The sequence below is a fragment of the Athene noctua genome, chromosome 7, assembly GCF_965140245.1.
Source record: "Athene noctua chromosome 7, bAthNoc1.hap1.1, whole genome shotgun sequence".
NCBI lineage: Eukaryota > Metazoa > Chordata > Aves > Strigiformes > Strigidae > Athene > Athene noctua.
Genome location: NC_134043.1, coordinates 7,886,238 through 7,910,251, shown reverse-complemented (window position 1 = coordinate 7,910,251; position 24,014 = coordinate 7,886,238). Strand labels below are relative to the sequence as shown.

Genomic DNA, 24,014 nt, shown 5'->3' with positions numbered 1-24,014 from the left:
CTATTCAGACATTAAAAATGATATTACACGTTTTTAAGAAGTTATTTGTATATTTTTCCAATCTGGTGTACATGCAAACACTTTTTTATATGAACACTGTAAATCTTTCTTTTTAATTTTTCTTCAAACATTCAGCAATTATGGAAAAAAACAGGAGAATATATACCACATGAGGATTCTGTATCTAATTCCAGAACAACATAATAAGATACACAGCTCAGATGGCAAGCTATTAAGCTATTTGTGTATTTTATTTTTTGTTTTCTTCTGAATTACTGATCATCTGTTTCACCTGTGGCTGTCCTGAACACAAATAAATGACATTGTAAGTTTCAATAAAACTATACAGGTTCACAGTTGCGAGTTTGACATAGTTCTTATGTCAGTCAAAAACTCTTGCTTTAGGAGTTGTGTGGAAAGGCTGGGTTTATCCATCATCAAAATTCACTATACATCCCAGGTTAAAATGAGAAAGTCATGTGCTAGTGTGTGTATTTCCACCTATCAAATGTGTAGGTTTTTATTTAAAAGTTATTCTTCATGCCAGGGGCATTTAACATAGTTTTGCAATGGGACATAATAGTTCTTTCACGGGAGTCCCACTTTACCTTCTCCACACCTTTTTTCACTTTCTTCATTTTCAGTTTCAACAGTTTCATGTTCATTGATTTCAACAAATTGCTGGGTCACCATTTCCCCCAAATCTTCTCTTCTGTCTTCAGCATTGCACCCTGCACTCTCTTCATTTCTTCTGGAGTCTTTTGACACATCTTCTTCAGTCTGGCTAGCAGCAGCTTCACAATTTCTCTCAACTATAGATGAGGAAACAAGAAAAGCAATTATTTATGCTACCCTCACAAAGAGGAACCTAGTCGATACACATCTGGAGACAGGACTATGTAATTGAAATACAATTGCATTTTATTTTCTAATGATACAATCACTTGGGGAACTAGAGCTACCTTTAATGTTAGGAGAATAAACATATGGAACAAAGTTTTCCATTTATGCAATTTCATGCACCCAGCTTAATGTCAAAATATATGCAGTAAATAATGCAGTTAGCAATTCTATATTATATACAGTTATTGTATACCATAAACACACAAAGTAGTTTTCCAGTGATTGATCTATACCTGTGAAATTCAGCAGCTGTCCTTACTTGAACAAGCACAGAGACTTAAATAAAATTTTTTAAAAAGAAAAAAAAAAAAAAAAAAGAACCTTACTTCTTCCTTTGCAATTGAAATGGCAAATAGAGGGGGATAGATTTATAAAAACGTTTTATTAAATTTCCAGATAGATTAAATAAATTCAGTACAAGACATCTACTCTGACCTTTTGGAGCAAGAAATGCCATAAGTCCAGGTAATGTCTCTCATAACTGAAGTTAATAAAACATCTATACCACATCATTTAGTTTTTACAGGTAGAGAAAAAGTTTGTCATTTTATTAGATTCACAATAACCATAAACCTCAAGGAAAAGGAAAGCTACATTTGCTGTAAGGAAAACTGAGCATACATTCTTCCTCACTGAATTTATATCCTGTTAACATTTATCTGAATTTTCCATTTGTTTCAAATTAGAATCATGTAAAAGATCCTTGAGGAAAGCAAAATTAAGAAGGATCACTTAATGGGTATCTCTTCATGTAAAGTCACCATTCTTCATATTTTGCCTGGATTTGTGTATATTCGTATATGCAAAAATATTGTATCTTCTAAAATAATCACAACTGAAACAAAAAAATGCATATTTTTCTCTGCAGCACACGTTACTTACCATTACTGCTTTGAGGACAATTGCACATTTCACAGTAAGGGAGCAATTCATTATTACTGTAAGTGCAAACACTGCAGTGCCAAACTTTAAATAAAGATGTACTTTTGCTTGAAGGATTTAAGCCACGAGGAAAGATTTCATTGGTACTTTCTGAAAACAAAGAGGGCTTTTTTCCAGTAAAAGATATTTTCTTTTTCTTACTGGAGTTGACGGGAGTAGATCCACTTATGCTTCTTGCTCTTTTAGCATCACGTTCATAGGTACTTTCATGACAAATTGTATCCACAACACTTAATCTTGTGGAATTCAAGTTTTCATTGCTTTTCTCTGTATCCTCTTCTTTTGTGACTTCAGAAGATTCTGAATCATTATCTAATGATTCATTACCAGAAAATATTTTGCGTTTCTTCTCATTGGAGGAATTAGGAGAAAAGAAAGAACGTATATCATGCTGTCTTTCCTTTTCAAACTAGGAAGGAGGAAATAAAATATGTAAACCCCACTTATAATTACTGCATCAGAAGCTGTTAAAATTATGATTTTTCTCCATTAATATAATACAAGAAGCTATTTTTAGTTTGGAGATGGAAACAAAAGGTATCTTCCTTTAAGAACAGCTAGCAGAAAGAGCAATTCAACATTCTTCTTCTGTTTTGTAAAAAACTATTTTCAATATTCCCATGAAAATTCTGAAATAGCGCCATCAGAAAACAACTACACAGAACTAGTATACTATGTGCCTTTTTAAATAATGCTTATTACAAGAAAAGGCTTTTAAACATTGTTTTAAAAGTAAGATTTATTTTTAAATTTATAATTATTTAAAATAAAATAATTAAAATCAGGACAGCTAATAAAGCTGTAATTTAAACAGAAATTACTTGGTCTTATCTGACTCGGGGGGCGTGGGGTGTCAGTCATCTAAACATAACATAAAGACCCATCAGAAGCCTGTAGATGACATTTATACTCAGCAGAGCACTTCCCTCAACTTCACCTAATTTTAAAAATTAAATTTATATTACTTTTTCCCACTTATTTAGTGTTTCTCCATTAGTAAAGTCTGCAGTGCACAGAAAGCTTAAGTGAACAACGGTTATAATTTTTTTAAATGAAAGAAAACAGAAAAAATATGAGTTTTGAGTCTTACATGCGTAAATAAAAGTTCATTTTTGGAATCTTCTAAACTTTCATTTGGGGTCCAGATCTCAGCAAAATTCAGAAAGTCCCATTTCTCCTTATCACCTTCTTCAGCCTGCATTTTCTCCTTCTTGCCATTCAAGGTGCTGCCTGTAACTTTGGCCTGCAGAAAGAAGCTTGCATAAAGTTTCCAAGGCATTCAAATGTTGGAACAAATTTATTCACTCCATTTGTTCCCCTTTTCAAACTTAATTCAGCATTCGTAAAGTCAGAAATGCTGTAGTAAATCAAAACAACACAAGTGATTAAAACTACTCCTCTTCCAGCAGCCACTTCTGCAAGAATGACAGTAAGTCACATATTTAACACATCATGATTTGTAAGAAGGTGTAGACAAATTATCAGTATTTATTGAAGTGAAAAGAGAACATAGACATCATGCACATCTCTTACAGTCCTCACATGTTTTGCTTGGCACACGCAAACAATTAATTGAAAGAAGCAGTTTAGTGACAGAACTCTGTGCCATGTTTATAGAGACTTACTGGACTGACTGAGAGTTTTTTCAAAGGTACCTACAGGAATTAGAATACAGAGTTTTATTCCCCAACTGAATGACCAATACAGTTTGCAGTACCTAGATTCTTTAAGCTGTGATTACTTTTCAGCAGGACAGGAATATATTGGCAAGAAAAAAAAATTATTATCAGTTTCTCTACTAACTGTATGGACACAAACAATTGCACTACTACAACACAGGGGTAGCCACATGCAGGAACAATCACCATTAAGTCAGCATTTGCATCAGAAGAAACCCTGTGTAACCACAATCTCAAACAATTCTGGCAAACAGTTTAAAAGGCAGTTCCTTCTATGCGGACACTTCTGGAAATGCCAGAAAACAAGAGCCGACAGAATACAAACACGCCTCAGTTATCCAAACAAGACACTAATGAATGGTATCAAAGGCTACAAAAATGTTGTAAAAGCAGAACAGCCAAACTATTTTTCTTAGTCCTGTGAACTCTTGAAGATCTTCCAAGTAAGGAAAAGCAGGACAGAATTACTCCTCCTAACAAGGACTGGGTAATACTTGAGGAAAACAGCAACAGAAGATAAGACTACTGTAATCTTGGATTTGAAGAAGAATTATTTGAGAATGCTTCTGCCTCTCAGAAATGAAGCTTAGTAAGGCATAACATTCATCCAATTAAAAAAGAAACAAAGAATCACAAACCCAACAAACTCTACTTGTTATTTTTGTGCAAAACATCCTAAAATTGTAAACTGAACAACCAAAGCAATAAAAAGATTGAAGAAGGATAGAAGGAAGATAAAGCAACGATCTCCTGTACACGTGAACCATCCCATTCATCTCAGCAAAGAGTCACTTTATTTATCTTAGGATCTTAAATGGAGAGTAAAAAGCTAGAAAAGACTACTCTGGAACAGACATGGACTTTTTAATGATTAGCAGCTATAGGTGTATCAATTTGTCTTACAATAGGAGAGTGTTCCATTTAAGCAAGAATGTTATTTGGCACATGCACTTAAGTGTTATTTTAACTGTAGAGAGTTCTTGATTATTCAGTTCTATTCCACACATACCTTGCGATTCAGCATTGCCCACATAAGAGTATCCATTGTTCCTTTTGCAATAAGGAAGTGAATATTCACAGAACTGCACTGCCCAATTCGGTGTGCTCTGTCTTCTGCTTGCTTAATATGGCCTGGATCCCAGTATAGTTCAGCAAACACAACATGAGTAGCAGCAGTGAAAGTTAAACCCTAAACAAAATATGAACATGCATTTTAGAAAAAAGATTCCACACACAAGCAACTGAATATCTGAAGTAAAAGAAAACTAAAGGTTATACAGGAGATTTTTATATGGAAATAAGAGAGACCGCCCTGACAGCAGATGGGCCTGTTACACTGATTTCTTCCTTGGGCCTCAGATATATGTAGGATTAAAAAAATACTTCAGTATTGCGCAAAGACTGCATACTGCTTTGCATTATTGAAGTAACATTAATTTCTTATTAATCTGGTACCTTCAGAGATATGAAGTTTTTAGTAATTATTCAAGAATGAGATGCTGCTGCTTATCTTGATTTTGCTCAAGTACTTTCAATAGAGGCTTAAAACAGTTAACACGATTAGTACAAAAAATGAATACATGAGTCTACAGAAGGCATATTGCCTGAAGATAAATTGCCTTCAGTAAATCAGTTCAGTCACCAATGACTTTAGTACCTATATTCTTTGGATTTCTTACTTCACAAACTTTCTTTTTTGTCCTACCTGACCAGCTGCCTGAATACTCAAAATAGCAACCCGGGTGTCAGGATCCTTCTGGAACTGATTAACAAGACGTATTCTTTCTGCAGAAGGAACACTTCCATCTATTCGTATGTAGCGAACCTGCAACATATTGTAATGGAGACAAAATGACATTATCATTGGCTCTGTTTTTGGAGCCAATCATTCTCTGTCCCCCAATGAAAATATGAAAACATCTGTTCTATTTCTGTCGTGGGGATATGGATGCAACAGTACTCTTTTGCCCTTTGATTTACAGTTAAGCCTCTAGATAGAGAGGTGCAGACTTAGTTTACCCTGTTTACAAAAGGAGAAGACAGAATGAACATGGGATCTTAAAATGCAATACTCTGCAAAAGAATCTGTAATTCCCCTGACACGATTTATTAAAATTCCAAGCATTTTCAAAATAATACAAAATAGCAAAGTTAGCCACCATTCCTTAAAAACAGTTGAAAGTCCACAAACAAAGTAATATGAAGGTCATTTGCAAACATTTTTACTTCTTTGCATTAAGTGTTCTGTTGAGATGACAGTATTCTGTTATAAAAAAATAGACGGAAGCACATTGGTAGAAAACCTTAGGAAATAACTGTGTACAAGATTGATTCAATAATAATAGCAGATATGAGTGTTTACATTATCTTTAAATACAGAACAGTTCTACAAAGCCACACATCCCTTTTAATCCAGTGGCATTGACCTGTATATACTTAAAATCCATAAATTGCCATACACACAGCTAGTTCTACTGAATTCAAACACACCCCATGTGTATTTGAAAAGTCTGAAGTTAAATTTGTGTGCACATTTGTTAAATCATTACCTTATTTTCTATAACTGCCTCTGTACAGGCTTGAAGCATACTTAAATGATGAGCAAAAACTAGAAACTTCAGTTTGTCATTTTCAAGCATCATTTTGATATAATCCTTTACTGCTCCTGCCTGGAGTAAGAGAGTGCATTTTCATTAGTTAGTCATACAAAATAGTCAAAAAAGACAGCTTTAATTTTAATGTCTTTTAGTTTCTTGTAATACGAAAATGTTAATTTCCACACTTTTTGTTATCCATTTAAGATTTTGTCAAACACTAGCATTGTTAAGCATAAAATTATTCAAATAATTTTGTTTTAAAAATACCGTAACTTTGTCTTTGAGGAACCCATTTCATTCCTTCAGCGAAATAAAAAGAAATATCCTCAGAAGATCACATAATTACATGGCACTTCTTCCAGATTAAGACATTTAGTTACAACATCATTATCTGATGTTTTAAGCCATATTTCGAAAAAATAAAACTGATTTCTGCCCAAACATATTTCAAACGGACAAGGTATTGTTTAATCAGAACTTCTGTATCTGCACCCACATAAAGCCATGTATCAAAACTGAAAGAACAATTTTGATACTTTCATGATACCATAGTCATAAAATATTGCTCTATTTAAACATTCATAGAATTCTTCTGTGTTGAATATAATTTTCAATATCTTTTAACCAAAACTATTAAAGTAATGATGATAGTTAATAACAAAATTTATCAGTGATCAGTGGATAACAGAATACCCACTGCAGTCCTCAGACTCCCTCCATCCCCCCACCCCTCTTTTTTTGCCTTTCAGCTTCCTGTTTGAAAATAGATTACCAAAGGAGAGAGACCAGAAAAGTGGGGGAAAAATAGCAACAGAACTACAGGGATATTTTTAAGACAAGGATAAAAAAATTTGAAGGAGTTGGTCAGATTCTCAACTCTTACTGGTCCAGCAGCCCGTAGAACATTTTTTTCTCCCCCTGTCATTTTCTAAAAATATATTAGCATAATGAAGCCTGATAGCAGGGTAAAAAGTAGGCAACGTAGTAGGAAAAGATTTGGGTCATTAACTTGATTTTCCTTATATCTTAAGCTACAGTGCTATAGGAAGAAATACAGAACATGGAGTCTCTCGTTTGGTAAAACAGAAAGAGAGAAGCTAGAGGAGATTGTTCTGCCACATTTATCCATGAGGAGAACCAGTACTGACAGAATGCTGTCTGAGTAAGGGCGACATCAGACCATCCTGGGTCAGCTCCAGCAGCTGCCAACACACAGGTGTGTCCCTGAAATACTCACCTTCAGTCTATCCCTAATTCTGACAGACACATTTAGTGCTGTTGGAAGACTATGTCTGAACAGTCTCAGCCAGCTTGGTGGATATCTAATCAGTAACAGTTTTAGCACTTAGCTCAGGCCATTATAATGAGGTTCAGCTTATTCCATAAACATACAAAAGAGAGTGTTTCTCCAAGTCGTGATTGTAAAACAAACCAATCAATGTCATCTAGTATTCAGGACAATACAAGTAATTTTATTAAGTTAAAAAACAGTGATTATTTTAAATATATTAAGAAAAGATTTCTATGCTTACCTTGGCAATGGCTGTTTCTTTATACATGCGTGTGATTAGATTCATGACTTCAGAAAAGTGGCTTTCAGTGGCATCTGAATTCAGAGTTCTCATTAATCTCTCCCATGCTGCAAAAGTGGTATTCAGATTCTAGTTGGCAGAAGAGATCAGTGGTTAGATATATAGTACAAAGCACGTTCTACCTCAACATGTATATTTCAAGCATGAAACATTTAGAAACTGACTACTTTTGAGAACTCTATCAAACTTGCCTAAAAGCAACCAAAGGATTCAAAATCTAAGGGAAAAGAAGAAGATCATACTAAAACTGGAGCAAACTTTATCATTATCTGATGCCAAAAAAAATGCTATATTCATGTTCTTCATGTTATATGTCAAAAAGAAAAACAAATGCTATGCCATATATTTACACATTCTTTGTAACTACACATAATACACACACATACATATATAGATATTACTGTTTACTAACAATTGTGTTTTTAGCAAAAGTGGAAAACTTACCTTAGCTGCGGCTTGTGGGAGGTCAAATGGAATACGTTGTCTAACTTTGGGAGGCAACTGAGTTAGAACATCACCCTTCAATCTTCTGATCATTATTTCACTCAAAAGTTGATGTAGTTCTTCTAAATTCGAAGCTCCTCTACAGTCCCATTGAGTTCTTTTACCAAAAAACCTTAAAATGAAAAAATCAACACTGAGGGTAAAAACTCTTCCAAATTCCATAGAAACCTTCAGTACATAATTAATTTTAAACCACACTACTAGATATGAAGGTGTTCTGGATAACAACACTTGGTATTCCTGTTTTACGCCTGCTTTCTGTTGGATTCCTTCCAACAATAAAGTCAGAGCTGTTTCAACTTCCCAGCAGATACCACTGCCCACAGGCATTACTATCCACCAAATGCACGAAGTCCCCTGTATCATCCCAGCTAACACTTTCCTTTTTATGGGAAGGAGAAGTTTCAGATATAATTTTATGACTTTTGTTTCAATGGGCTAATGAGAACATGCCACCATGAGAATGCTCTTTATTATATTATAGAGGGGAACAACTAACAGGGAAGCTATCATGAAAGCTGCAAATATCACCACTAATATTCCTTTACTTCCCTCCCTAAGAACTCCCTCCTAGTTACAAAGACAGGATTTAAAGCTTAAGGTACCATCTTTAAATGTAATAATATTTAATGAGCAACATTAAATAGAGGAAGTAGGTTAAAGGTTAAAAAAGAATTTATTAACTTAGTCTTCCTTGTTCTTTCTTTGCTTTGTTGTTTTTAAGGAAGTGTTGCAGCAGATACAGCAGCTTTTCTCTGTCAACATTGCCAAGAGATAACAAAATAATGAGCATTACGTATTATGCTGCCTTTGGAGGAAAGCCTAGGTAGCATTTTCGAAGGTCAGGAGAGTATGTTGCAAGCATATTTTACTAGGTTGTTTTTGTTTGTTTTTTTTTAAATAAAACATCATTTAGAGAATTTTAAGCCTTACTTGAGCTTATCAACAGTGTTCTAGTTGGCTGCCTATAATCATTCAGGAAAGGGGCTGAGGGACTCACTTCTACACTGGTGAAGTATTGTCATAACACACTCAGAATGCTACATAGCTGCAAGACAGCAACATTTTTTCCTCATATCCCTTATTTGGTGTCTTTATATGGTTGTCCTTAGAAAGGTTTCCTCCCTCCAGCTTGAGCCTTGGGGATATAAAAGAAATGGTAGGCAAAACCTCATAGAATACTTTGGACCTCATCTTTCAAAACAGGTGTCTATGAACACTTAAGTAAAAAAACCCATAACATTTTCACAAAAAGTGCTGCATAAAATAATCCTATCAAGTTTATTACCACAGGATGTTTTGTTTCAGCCAAGTCATGAAGACAAGGTTATTTATTGAAAGCTTGCCAAACCCTGAGCTTGATTTTTATTACATTTATGGTATTCCAAAAATAAGATAATCATCTATGATTGAGTAGCTAACCATGCTGTACCCACGCACACTTGTGGTGTGAAAATTACAGATGCATTCAGTCAAAACACCATGGAAAAAATAGCATTACTCTGTCTGAAAATTAAACAGCACTCTTCCATGTTATTTGAAGTTAAATGCTGATAAAATGCATGTGATGGAGGGACAAAACCAAGTTATATGAAAATGAAACCATGTAGATATTACTGTAAGAATCTAAATGCTAGCCAATTAAGCTGTCAAAATCTATTATTTCAAATGTAGGCAAAATTGTAGATAAGAAATTGTCTAGATAAGAACTTTTTTTAAAGGTTATCCCTTTCTCATAACTTCTTTCATTCCAGATTGTAACAGATTCAGTTGGGTAAAACTAAGCATTTTAAATCAGAGCTTTTTCTATCCCCTCTATTTTAAGAATATTGCTAAAGAAACCAGTCATTAAACTAAAGCTGAGGGAAGCAAGTCAGATGGAAATGAATCCTCCTTAAGTTGATAACTTAAAGCATATGAAACATGAAAATTCATGAAAGATGCAAGGAATAAAAATGGGTTAAAATTCATTAGGCACGTGTGCGGAAAAGTGCATAATGTTACCTAGTGAATTGGAGGCAAAGTGGTGGGCAAGAACTTACAATGCCTATATTCAATCTCGCAAACAGAATTACTAACACACTGCTGTGCTTTTGGAGGTTTCATACCTTTATTTTTACTTAGTCACTATAAAATACAGAGACAAGGATTAGACTTTTTTTTTCACCTAAGTATGGTGGGATAGCAAAAAGACTAGATAATAGAGAGAGGTGTCAACTATTACATGATGTGAGCACAAGACTGAGAATCAGAAACTCCCAAGTTTCAGCTGTAGGTGAAACTCCAACTGTAAAGGTAAAACTTAAACACTTCTTTGTGACAACAGTAAATTTGTAAACAATTTTACTTAACAGAATGCTAGCACTTAAACTTTATTTCAAACTTTAATAGCTTCCAATTTTGTCCTCAAATAAAGTCTCCTGTCAGTTTAATCCTTCTCCCAGTCCTCTTTGATGGAGGAGATGGTATCTGACCCTAGGTTTCCAAGCAAGATGGTACGCTACAGCATTACAGATTCTCTCACTTCACATGACAAGAAAATCAAAAACACTCATCGGAAAATAAATGAGCAAGTACAGTGATACCTGACACGAGCATTGCAGTATTTTTTGGCATATTCACTCCAAGTTCCAAATCTTCTTGGAAACAGTGCCTCAATCTGCATGAAAAGCTGTATTAAAAAAAAAACCAACAAACAGTGATAGTGAAAAATTGCCTGCAGATGTAAGACTATTCAGAAATAATTACTACGTGATTATTGTGTTAAGTTTACATTCAATAGTTGCACAAAAAATACAAAGCTTGGCACACATGCAAAAGACATTTGATAGGAGTATGCGTGTGTCTTCAGACAGAACTGTCGTGGGAAGCCCTCAAAGAACAGAGCACCCGAAACATGGTGCTGATGACTTGAAAAGATTTATACTGAACAAGCAAACATGGATGAGCAGATGTTATTCCTGAAAATACAATTTTGTCATTTGCCAGGTACATGGGCTTCTGCAAAGCTTCAGTGCAGGTATTTCATGGTAGCCTGCTTCTTAAAATACATGAAAAAACCTACTCATTCTTAAGTTTTACTTCAAAAAATAGACAATGTCAATAACAGACCAGAAATTTCACACCTTTCTTCACGGTTGAGTAACAGGAGGTAAATATCAGTTTAGACAACCTTAGCCAGAAAGAATCCCACTTTACAAGCTGTTTTACTATCAAAGCTTTTTGGATACAAAGATCACTACTAGATCCAAAACACACTGCTGAGAGGTTGCATAGAAACCATGAGTAATACAGAAGGCTCTCTCCTAAATGCATTTTCCGCTATTCTTTTAAGTCTACTGTATATCAATTCTGCCATTTAAGTTTTCGTGTTACCTAATCACATGCTAGTGACCTCTCCAAAAAAGAAAATTACTGCAGCCTAATTTCGTTCCTTACAGGCTTTTTTCAAGACATGTTAGAGAACGGAAAAGCAGTAATAAGGAAGCAAACAAAACCCCAACAAAACTAATTTATTTGCCCAAATGAAATGCTATTTTGATGTAGATCTAGGCCAAACAAGAAACTGTCTGTAATTATTTGCTGTAAATGTATGCAAATATAAGTGACTAATGCTTTTCATTTTCTACACATATTCAATTTAAAGATTCCACTTATGACACAGGAAATATTAAAGAGACAATGCTTTTTACGCTCTGCCTTATAAGTCATGGCAGAACTTTGGCATCAGTATAAAAATGTCTCAGATTGTTTTCCATTTGGTCATGAATTTTAACCCCATTACTGTGATTAAGGACAGCTTACACGGAATTTCCTCTGAAGATCTTTAGCAACGTTGCTTACTGGTCTTGGTATCAATGCATTGTATAAAAGTATAACACTTTCTAACTTCAGTTCTTCTTCCAGGGTTGGTTGCAGTGTCTTTTGTACATGTGCAGGATGTTTCCTAATTATCCACACTTACAGATATAAATATTTGGTTTAAAGTTTTTAAGCAAATGCTCATAATACACCACACCCTTTTTCATACAGTGGCTATCTTTCTCAAGGCACAAACTCTCTGAACAAATTAAATTATTAAAGGGTCTTCGCTTGAGTTCTATTTACACAACACAAAACTCTAAAGTGTAAAGTATTATTTATATAACCCTTACAATTCCCTGGATACAAATGAACTCTTACATTCAATTTATTTCTACATTTGATAAAGGCAGATTTCTTGGGTTCAGTATAAAACCCAAGTGGGTTTTGGTTTCCTCTCTGCTCCTTCCCAATTCCATAAATTGAACTTCCTTCAAAGGAAAATTTGTCTTTCTAGACTGCAACAAGCACAGGATATATTTTTTTCCACTTATGTAATACAAGTGAACATTAGGAATATTCAAAAGACCAGTGATAAACAAAGGACTTGGTATATCAGATGATAAAGAAGAAGATTTAATACATGTTCTTGTCTACCAATGACTCTCCTACCCAGTAGAAACAAACAGTTCTCTACTTAGATTCTTTGTTTTCTATGTCACCCAACAGTCAGTCCGTTACATGCAGGATTAATTTCTTATAAGAAACGCTGCCTCAAGTCACTTGTGCATGATCTTGAAACAAATTTGCAAAACATCAATATATTCAACTCAAAGATATCGTTTTAGTTTCTTATACTTGTACCACCTAATGCAGCTAGTTTACTGTTTGATGTCATAATGCATGTAATTGTACATATTCAAGAAAACTACCAAAATTGTTCATTTATTACTGATTATTACTTTAAAACCCCAAACAAAACACAGTATGTCAAATACCTCTTCAGGTCTTCCTAGAGCAGGAGTTCCAGTAAGAAGAATAGCTCTAAGAGCTTTCTGCACAATTGGCAACAAAATCTTGCTGCGGGTGGCATTTCTGGATTTCATATAGTGTGATTCATCAACCACAACTACCTTAAAGTTCTGCCTGTACAAAGTGTCTACTAAAGTCTGTGCATCAGAAGTTAACAGGCCGTACCCCAGAATCGTTACTTTGCTGGTTGATATTCTCCTAAAAGAAAAAAATCCAGACGTTTTCTTAGTAAATTTTCATGTAAGAAAAATACAGCAAAGAAATTACACCAAACAATTATTATTTTTTTTTAAGAAGGTATGTATGACACCTTTTGAATTGGTTAGTTAGTGGGCTGTCAAGTTAATAACAGCTTTCAGTGTTTAAAACACTCCAGCATCTCACAAACCACACACATTTCATAACCATTTTCAGAAGACATATATTGCATTTCAAAGGACGTTCATCTATCTGGCTTCATTGCTTCAACTTGTGCTCCTTTTCCAGAAGTATCGCACGGGACAAATCCACTTTCTGGATAAAAAGTTACACACACAAGTCAGATCATTATGAGCACACTATGTAAACAGCACCCAAACCCCTGAAGTAATTATGTCTCTATGCAAGCTATCTACTGCTCTGTGTACAAAGAGTCACCGTACCAGCAGCCTCAGATGATTAACTAGACTGTCTCTGAGTATTTGGGTAGTGTCAAAAGTACAGTCCAGGCTGAACCTCACCACCTGCAAAAAACCGATTCATATCAGAGCTGTCTATCCAGCTTTTCTGCTAGAAAGCATAAAACTAGAAGCAGGGAATCAACAAGTCACATGATCAAAAATAAGTATTTAGATGGAAAAGAACTTCTTACAGTTAAAGACATATACAAGTCCAAGGTATGAACTGATTTTAACATCACTAGAGTGCACTGTGGCCCTTCAGGAGCCTTTGAGCAGCACATAAACTCTTAAAGTTGTCAGACAAAAGTCACCAGAATGAAAGTCATAACTGGTCTACCCATCTGTCAGACACTACCACTCTGCTGACATGATTTTTATTTGTTCTCCGGTAGAAACAGATCAAAAAACCAACTAAGTTGAAGTTTCCTTCAGTATTTAAGAGGAAGAAAGTGGATGCATGTGCACATTCATGCTTCTTGATATGGAAGAAGAGGCAATGGTTAGAGCACTGGCACCGTGGTCAATGCACTAAGGACTCTGGCTGTTACTGTACAGATGGGGCAACCAGGAAAACAAGACTTTCCCCATCCCCTTTGTGAAGTGTGGATTAAAAAAAAATTACAAATAAAATTAATTACACTTAGTGGAATCAATTTATTCAAGAAACATCCAATTTCAGATTTAGTTAGAAATTTTAAGAACCTAAACTGATGCCTAAGTATATTTTAACTGTTTAAAATAAGAAGTTAACATTCAAGCAGTAAATTTCATTGCTGAAGTTTTGAAGAAAAGCTAAGTTTGAACTGAGAAATCAAAGCTGAACATATGGAAGCAGAATTTAACAAAATGCTAAACCAAGTTTGGCAGCTGTATTTTTGCATTTGCATTTTCTTGCAAATGCATAAAACACTTTTTAATGTTAAAATATTAATTAGGTCAACAGCTACTTCACTTATAGCTAGGAAACTTCCTGGGAGTTAAACAAGCAGAAACCCAAGTTTTCCTCTTCCCTTGCTGTTGAATAAAACTAAGTGATAATGGTAAAGGTCTACTCCTTTTAAAATTTTTTGAAAATAAAATAACAGAATTCTGTTAGACATTTACTTATTCCACATTTCCCCTTTCTGAATTCAGCACTATAGCGTTAAGTTTGTGTGCATTTTAGCTAAATAACTTAAAAAAAAACCCCAAACCCCAGGGTCATTGGATCCTTATTTCAGTTCCCATATTCCTATGATAAACTTAAATTTGGACTATCAGTAGCAACTATTCCTTGATTAAGCTTTAAAAATGCATTTTCAGTTGAATTTCTCTGTTTACCACAAGGAATGTTCCAAGCTACTGCCTCATGTGCACATCTTGGTGGTCTATTCACTTTCTGATATTCCTCAGACAACACGAAGATCAGTCTCCCCTAGCCAGAAGTTTTAGAACAACATCTAGACATTACCATGAAATCAACCAAGTCATTTACAGTAAAGCAGACTAAAAAATACCCTTGTAATTTAGTGTAATAGAAGAGTTATTCTAATGACACGCAGGACTTGTAGACTCTCTTTGATGAATTCATGCTATTAAGTCTAAAGATAGAAAGCCTAGGTCATGATGACCTTTTCAGTTATTTAGAGAATACTTACTCTAACTTATAAATTTTCTCAGTGTGATAAATAGAACTTTAATAGTAATTACTTCCTTATTTTGTAATTTATACCAGTTTTCCAAAAATGTGTTCAAAATGTTTTACAGAAGCTAATGAATACAAGCTAATTCAGAGTTGAGAAATAACTCTATATGTTCAATTTGGGACACACTGAAGTAATCTAATTTTCTGCAGACAAGCATTTGCTACTTTACAAAAAACCAGACTTGTCACTTTCAAATGAGATGAGTAACTACCATAATATAATAATACAAAACTGAAAGGCGTGGGTGATACACCAGAGGGTCATGCTGCTGTCCAGAGAGACTTTGACAGGCTAGAGAAATGGGCTGGCAGGAACTCAAGAAGTACAACAAGGAGATGCACAGAGTCCTGCACCTGGGGAGGAACAGCCCCATGCACCAGTATATGCTGGGGGTCACCCAGCTGGAAGGAAGTTTAGCAGAAAAGGACTTGGAGGTCCTGGTGGACACTAAGTTGAATGTGAGCCAGCACGGTGCCTTTGCAGCAAAGAAGGTGAATGGTGTTCTCAGCTGCGTTAGACAAAGTATTGCCAGCAGGTTGAGGGAGGTGATCCTTCTCCTGTACTCAGCACTGTGAGGCCACACCCGGAGTGCTGTGTCCAGTTTAGGGCAATGGATGTACTGGAAAGGGTACAATGAGGGGCCATGAAGATGATTAAGGGACTGGAGCATCTCTCCTATGAGGAAAGACTGACTGGGACTGTTTAGTGACCAGAAGGCTGAGAGGGATCTTATTAATGTATATAAATACCTGAAAGGAGCCTGCAAAGAGGATGGAGCCAGGGTCCTTTCTGTCGTGCCCAGTGACAGTACCAGAGGCAATGGGCATAAATCGAAACACAGGAGGTTCCCTCTGAACATCAGGAAACTTCCTTTTTTTTTTTTTTTTTTTTTTTTTACTGCAGGGACAACTGAGCACTGGAACAGGTTGCCCAGAGAGGTTGTGGGGTCTTCATCCTTGGAAATACTAAAAAGCCACCTGGACATAGTCCTGGGCAACTGGCTCTAGGTGGCCCTGCTTGAGCAGGTGGCCTTGAACAAGACTTTCTATAGAAGAATAATGATCTATACTCACCCAGTATCAGTTTTATTCTGAATGATGCTAATATCATCTGGAGAGAGTTCTGGAATCCACTTCTCCATCTCATCAACCCAAGGGTATCTCAGAGATGAAGGCACTACAATTAAGAGAGGCCATTCATTTTTATAGTAATAGGAAATGGCAATTGCTTGAATTGTTTTACCTAGTCCCATCTGGGAAAAGAAAAGAAAATAAAAGAAACACATTAAAACAGAAGTTTCTGCTCAGAAATATTCCATTCAGAAGAGCCAAAAATATTTTCTAAGACAGAACCAGAAAAAGGTAACAAAGGCAAAGACCACATTACATAGCACTTATTTCATTGTCAATTTGTTACCATAGATCATATTTTATGAAAGAAGATGCTTCTCTTAAAATGGATTAATAAATATATCTCGTTAGCTCATTAAAGCTAAAAGCATTTCCATTGATTTCAGAAGATTTTCTGTCCAGGGCCCTAGTAGAGGAGACTACAAAGATCAAAGTCTAACTTGTCAAGCTACCAAAAACATTTTAAAAAGACTATGCAAAGGAAAGAAAATATGGGATGTCTTCTTAACATAAAAATGACAACTTAGGACAAAGTTGCACAGGGAACTGAAGAACAAAGGAAGATCCATATGAAGAACTCTGCTTTTGACCCAGTATATCAACAAAAAGAAACTACTGCTTGCATTCACCATTTCTTTTTATTCTGTAACACAGAAGAGGAAGTCCACCTAGTGGAGAATTCAGATTTACAGACAAGGTGAAGGGTAAAGATATAATACATTGATATATATTTAACAAGAAAGTATGTTTCAGACTGTGAAGGTAGGAACACTCCCATCTAATAAGTTATGAATATAGATAGCAACAGATAAATTTAAGATTCAGAATTTAGGGTTTTATTTTAAAAATAAAACCTCAAAGATGTTATGAAAGAATGCAGATATTTTCTCTACTTGTTCACATGGCAAGAGATAATTCCAGTTTCCTGTTAGGCACTGAAGGAGAGACTGGCCTTAAAATACTCTGTTCAAATTTTCCACAGAGTCCAGTGGATATTTGAGTTGATTTGCTGCTATCTAACTACTCATGGTACAGACATAAAGGAACAACTTACTTATACCCTCAGTATTGAGTTTAAACGGGCTGATGGAATGATATCAAGAGGAGATTTCCCAGGTATAGAAGAAAACATAATGAATATTTCTACTATTACTAGAAAGAAAAGTAATCAGAAAACTACTGTGATGCTAAGCTTTCATTAAAAACTGCCAAGTTTTCATAAAAATTTTTCTGCAAGCCCCCCTTGTATCATCAGTAGTGCTTGAGCCAGATGACAAATCGGTTAAAAAAAAAATTTACATTAGTTTTTATTTTGTTGCCACAGTTGTCTTCCTAACTCAGACTGCCCAGTCTCTGGTGCACTGCTGATGATCCAGGCAACTGAATTGAAATGAGTAGGGAATAAAAAGGAGGTCTCTTGGCAGTTGTGCACCTGTAACTGAAACTAGATGCCATATAGCCAATCACCGGTCTAGACTGTATCAATGTGAGTGACAAAAAAAACCCATAGAAAATATTATGGTCTTGATTTTTGATTTAAACACATCTTTTCAGTCTTAAAAATGGATGACATGGGAAACCTGAAATTTTGGGGTAAAAACATTGCCTGTCCCCACTCTGAGAAAGAACGGCAATATATTCCTAGAATAACTTTCAAAAAGATACTATTATTATTTTACTTTAATCCTTATATAATTACGTAGTCCAGGTATATGTACAGTAATTATATGATCTCTAGCTTTCATATATAACTTCTTTTTGTATATAAGTTCACAATACCAACGTTTTCTTTCACCAACATTTTCTTATTATTTTAGAAATATGTCAACCTGCACAAGGTACACACCACTGTACAATAGTTATTCCAGTGCCAGACCTATTGTCATTATGAAATATACATTGTTTACTTCAGAATAAATATACCTTGCAGCACTTTTTATTGCTAACATAATTACATACAGTTTATTTTCTCATTCAAGGAAAGAAATAAGAAACTTTGTTTAAACAAACAAACAGCCACTGCTGATATTTTGATTTTTTTTCCCCAGCTTCTTTTTTTCTCCTCCTCTGAATGCTTTTGTATTCTCCAGTTTCTAGAAATTTCACATTCTATGCCAGGATAGTTTATCTCCTGCTGTATTGAGATTTCCATAGTATGAGGAGATGCTTTAATCCCAGTAATCCATCTCTGTCTCCTTCTCCCTCCCAGAGTTTCAAGAAAACACAAATTAGAATTGGGAGACTATATTGATCCCTAAACATTACCTCATTTTCACTAAGGTTTTATACTTACAACACATCAAGAACATTATACTCTATTACAAAAATGTTTTATCTGTGGGAAGAAATGCTGGACTCAAATTTCCCTACAGAATAGAATATACATTTTCAAATGTATGAAAGTAATGAATATCCCTACTAATACTTGATCAGTGCATTTAAGAAAATTCATCTTTGGAAGGCATATCTGTTCAAAATCCACCTCTTTGGGCCATTATAGTTGCTATGCAATTATAAAGTGTTAAAAAAAAAAAATCAACTGTCAATATTTTTAAGACTTAACAATACAGGAGATTTAACCTACCTAAATACTATCAAAAGTAACCTAACTTTCCACAAAGATTCTTTTAAGCTTATATCAGGCTTCATTTTTTTTCCCCACTTAGATCTTTTCAGAATATCTGACAAATATCACAGGAATTAGGCTTCATTCATTAGCAACCTTTCTGCCCACATCTCTCAAACAAAAAGTCACATGTACATGAAGTACACTGACACAAGAAAATGGTGTTAGAGGAACAGGGACATCACTTACCTCATCAGCAATCATACACCTAAATAAGAGGGGAAAAAAAAAAAAGCAGACATTAAGAGTAAATATAACAGATAAACCAATACTGACAAACTGTTTACTATAAATTTAAGTTATGGATTCAATGAATCAATGAAAAGAAAAAAAGGTAGACTTCATTCCTATAGATATCAACGACAAAAAGTAAATTTGATATCAAATTGAAAGTAAGTATGCCTATTATTCTAAAAACATATATTCAATGTTAGCATTACTGAAGAACTTGCACTGTAAAACTGAGTTGCTGCTTTGGTCTAGTGCTATATTAATTGTAATCTTAAGAGACATTTTCAAGTCATTAAGTGCATCTTCAATTTCTTTTTGTCTTTCAGAAACAGTGATGGTTTTGCTGCTTCATGATTAAGGATTATTTATATGTCAGAATTATTTTAAAAGGCTGCTTACCAGAGCTGTCATATTCTATTTTGAAACAGAAACAGACACTCCCTCTTCCCCAACAATTGTATTAGCTAAAGTAGTAGAAAATTAACTTGATTTTTTTTCCCATTTTGAAGTCACTTAGTTAATGCTACTCCATGTGAAGACAATGACAGGTCCAAGTCCCCAATCAAAACTAGTAAATTCTGTTCAGCATATTTATATTTTCTAAACATTAAATGCCATATTTGATATGAATTTCTTATATGTATTTTAAATTATTTAGGTCATTCCAGTTATTTAGTAGGTACTTTCTTAACTCAAATAGGGTCTAAGGAACTGAAATGTTTTTAGCCCATGCAAGCCTCGTCATCAAATCTTTGAGACTGGATCAAGGATAAAGGAAATTATTTGATGGACATTTAGTTAAGCCATTAAATGGATTACACTTCACCTTTCCAAATGTGTACCCTCAACTATTTCACAGATTTTTACCTCTACTACTTTACAAACTTTTCCAAGCTGGAAAAAAAACCAAAACAAAACAATTACACACACACCCCCCAACAACCTAACCGACAGCCTATCCAATTCAAAAGCATTATCTTAAGAATTACAAGAGCTTGTTCTACCACTAATAGTTGAAATGCACATATTAAATTCACACTAACAAATTCAGAGGAAGGCACAAGTCTAAGCAAAAACTGTTAAGATAACAAAGAGGTGAGGAGACAACCTACTCCCTTTAAGCCTTACAGCCAGACTATGACTTAAAGTTCTCTTTTCTCCTTCAGCAACCCTGGACTGCATGAAAATCCAGATTTACTAATTATCTTTTGACCAGAATCAATGCTGGGAACTCCAAGGCAAGATCTGAAACAGGCACAAAGTGAGAATTTCTGCAACTTAACAAGAATTGTCAAGAGTTCGATAACAATACTGCTTGGGCTGCAGTTAAATAACTGACAATTAGATTAATTCTTTAACTACTAAATCATCTGGTAAATTTTCCAAGCACTGTATGATTTTCTAAATTGTCATAAAAAGCAAATCTGAAGAGTAACTTCCACCAGTTGGTATCACAGTGCCACAAAAAGCACATGGGCTTAGTCAAACCACTGATTGAGAAATACAGCAGCGAGTGTGGTTGGTTGAACTACATGACAGCAATAGACCGACAGCTTTATGCAGTCCATCACTTTGCTTGAGGATTTATAAATGTTTACTGACAGAAAAAAGTGCCAACTCTCAGAAATGATGAAATATTTCACCCTCTGGAAGGCAATAAACTTCACAGGCTACTCTGCTTGTTTTCCCCCTGACTCAAGTATCCTTCTGCCTTGTGCTTTTCACTTATCCCCAGTAGCTTTCAGTCATGAACGCAAACGAGTCTTGAATTGCTCTGGATAAATTCTTCTTCACAGTCTGTTCCCAACCACTGCATCTTCAAGGGAAACTGAAACTTCTACTCCTACGCCACATAACTAGATATGCACACACTGCACCATGAAACTCAAATGCAACGTTCCTTCAATGAAAAAATGGAAAAGATCTTCCAGGTCTTTATGTCTATAATAAAATTTAACACACCAATGTTTAACACAAATGTTCTATATTTTGATATCAAAAATATTTTAAAGTAATACAGAACTCACAGGTACTCTGAAGTTAGTGTAGCTACACAAAAGCACAACATAAGTCTTATTTTGTGCCCCAAACTCAGCCACTTTACACTAATGATTAATACTTGTAGCAGCACCATCAACTTAGAACCGTTATTATGTCTAATAACATGCATCTTGCCATGGGGCCAAAATGGACATTTCTGTGGTCAAAATAGAAATCTCCGCAGAAAACATACACTGGCACTTATCAGAAATGTTTGATATTCTGAGAAACACAGTATACCGCTGTTTGTTCACTCCACCAGCCAGTGTAAATTTCACTGCCTACCAAGTTCATCAGTTTCTTTCAACTAACATAAAAAATAATTCAAAATATATCTTATGTAACTTAATTTTTTATAAGTAACAAACTATCTGCTTGCAACAGATTTATAACTACACTTCACCCCCAGCTTGTTCGGGATAGAGCAACGAACAAAGGAAGAAAACATAAAACCCCCAAATTCTCAAGTCTGCACAGATTTACAAAGGAAAAAAGACAGCAAGATAATTATTTTTAGTGGCGACTCATGATTGTGGGGCTTTAATGCCTGTGATTTGCAGCTGGGCAAAGACATTTATTTGCAGACAACTAATAGACAATTCTAATTTTAAAATAATGTCAGTTTTTGCTCAAAGACTGATTTTTTTTTTTATTTAATACTCATTGTTAATTGCTTGAATTGAAGTTTACAAAACAAGTCTTTCTTTTTGCAGATTCTTTCATAGGCCAGCTGCTTTCACTACATTAATCATGTTTTTAAAAAACAGTTTGAAGCCTGAGATCAATTGGAATACACAACCACCTAGTGTTGCAGGGTTTTTTTAAACTACAAATGCAGAAAACGAGTAAGATTACAGCAATTAGCTACAGAGTAGAGGCATCTCAAGAATAAATCAAAAACCTTTTTCAACAATATAGTATATTTAATATAAGGGTATCAGAAGAAATGTATAAATACAGCAATAACTGAGAGTATATTGCACCCAAGTAGCATCTGGTAGTACGGAAATGTGGTAAAGAGGACAGGAATACAAATGTTCCTTGACAACTTGTGCTGATAAATACAGTATTTCTCAGTGTATCAACTTATATTTTAGTAAAATTGCATAAATAATTAAAGGTTAATTATGCCAGTTCAGACACACAGAAATCAAAGTGAGAATACGTAAGATCCTACTGCACTGCTCTTTGGCATATGTGAACTGTTTGGACTTTCGGGGTTTTTTTTCAGGGTAACAAGTTAAAAATTAAGAAATTCAGAGTGATTTACTAATTGCTCTGACAATTAGGAGCTGAATAGCAATTAAAATAAAAAGCCTTTAAAAATGTCAACCACAGGAACAGATGTTTCTCCATAAAATGAGATTTTTTCATTAAACTGTAGCCACTTAAACTTTGATGACTTGAGCATCTGCTTAAGAAATTGTTCTGTTTTTCTTTTTGCACTCATTTTCAGCCTGTTCATAGAATCTTTGCTGCTATAGACTATCTTCTGTTTTCAGGTCTATTAACTTCCACTTAATATGTCTGAAGTGCAACTTTTTCACATAGCAGCAACAAAGTTGCTGTTTTTTAAATATTTATTAGAAACTCATGATTTTGTTGCTGGTAAATGAATAGAAGTACAATGTAACTGCCATGATTTTATCCATGACATAACCACTCTTAAAAGATAATCACAGTAAAGTGATCAACAGTTTTATCTTCCTTGGTACTGCAGTACCAATACAAATAGAGATTCCACAGAAGCACCCATATGCTTAAAAGTTAAATATCTATAGTGATATTTTGCTATTCAGTTAAGTATTGATTCTCTTCTCCCACCCAATGATGAAATAGCTGTCATAAGTAGTTTAGATTTTCTTCCATATGTTCTTAGTCATTTAAACATTTGACTAGACACATCACAAACTGATATGAATCAGGTACACAAAATTGTTTTTAAAGCTCCAGTTAGAGTATCCGAATGTGTTATGCGCTCTGTTATGATACAATTAGCAACATGAATCACTGCTTTGATCCACACTTTGTACTCAAATTCCTGAAGCGCAACAATTATAAAATTGTTAATTAATTGGCATAAATCAGCATTATTGACATACTTGATAAAAGTTTTGACATGACACACAAGATGAGTTTATGATACAAGTAGAAGTTCATAAAACTAGTAAGTGGAAATTGAGGGTATTAAAATTATGACTTGATGCATTTTAGAGCATTCATCTTCTGTAGCTTTCAGTTTTAGAATAAGAACCTTAAAGATGCCTGCTTAATGTAGTTACAAAATATGAGACTCTACAGCAATGAAGAATAGCTTACATTAGAGGGAAATCAGATGTTTCCAGTTTATAATCACAACAGTAAGATTTGAAATGTAAAGAACTTTCCCATCATTATAGCCAAGATCAAACAGAACTTAGAAGATATCTAATATTTGCATTAAGATGTTAAAAAGCAATACTTTACATTTTGCTTTACATAATCTTAAAAATATGCAGCTTCTATTTAAAACAAACTTCAGTATGTTCTATATTACTGCAGTCAGACAACCTGCCAACATGAACATAAAGGTTCCATGCTGTCAAAGCAGAAG

General features: G+C 34.7%; 1 protein-coding gene across 11 annotated transcripts in view; it reads right to left on the bottom strand.

The window, feature by feature from the left end:
- The window catches only part of ZRANB3 (zinc finger RANBP2-type containing 3), a 54,132-nt gene that overhangs the window by 10,710 nt on the left and 19,408 nt on the right, over nt 1-24,014 (bottom strand). For 9 of the 11 annotated variants that reach the window (XM_074911457.1, XM_074911449.1, XM_074911452.1 and 6 more), the window contains 12 exons: nt 19,340-19,358; nt 16,468-16,646; nt 13,017-13,248; nt 10,803-10,888; nt 8,158-8,329; nt 7,654-7,782; nt 6,074-6,193; nt 5,230-5,349; nt 4,534-4,713; nt 2,936-3,088; nt 1,786-2,254; nt 609-812 (listed from right to left, as the gene is read on the bottom strand). In XM_074911457.1, the coding sequence (XP_074767558.1) occupies nt 609-812; nt 1,786-2,254; nt 2,936-3,088; nt 4,534-4,713; nt 5,230-5,349; nt 6,074-6,193; nt 7,654-7,782; nt 8,158-8,329; nt 10,803-10,888; nt 13,017-13,248; nt 16,468-16,646; nt 19,340-19,358 (2,063 nt within the window). The remainder of the gene's footprint in view (nt 1-608; nt 813-1,785; nt 2,255-2,935; nt 3,089-4,533; nt 4,714-5,229; nt 5,350-6,073; nt 6,194-7,653; nt 7,783-8,157; nt 8,330-10,802; nt 10,889-13,016; nt 13,249-16,467; nt 16,647-19,339; nt 19,359-24,014) is intronic. The other 2 variants (XM_074911458.1, XM_074911459.1) reach the window with 2 other exon arrangements.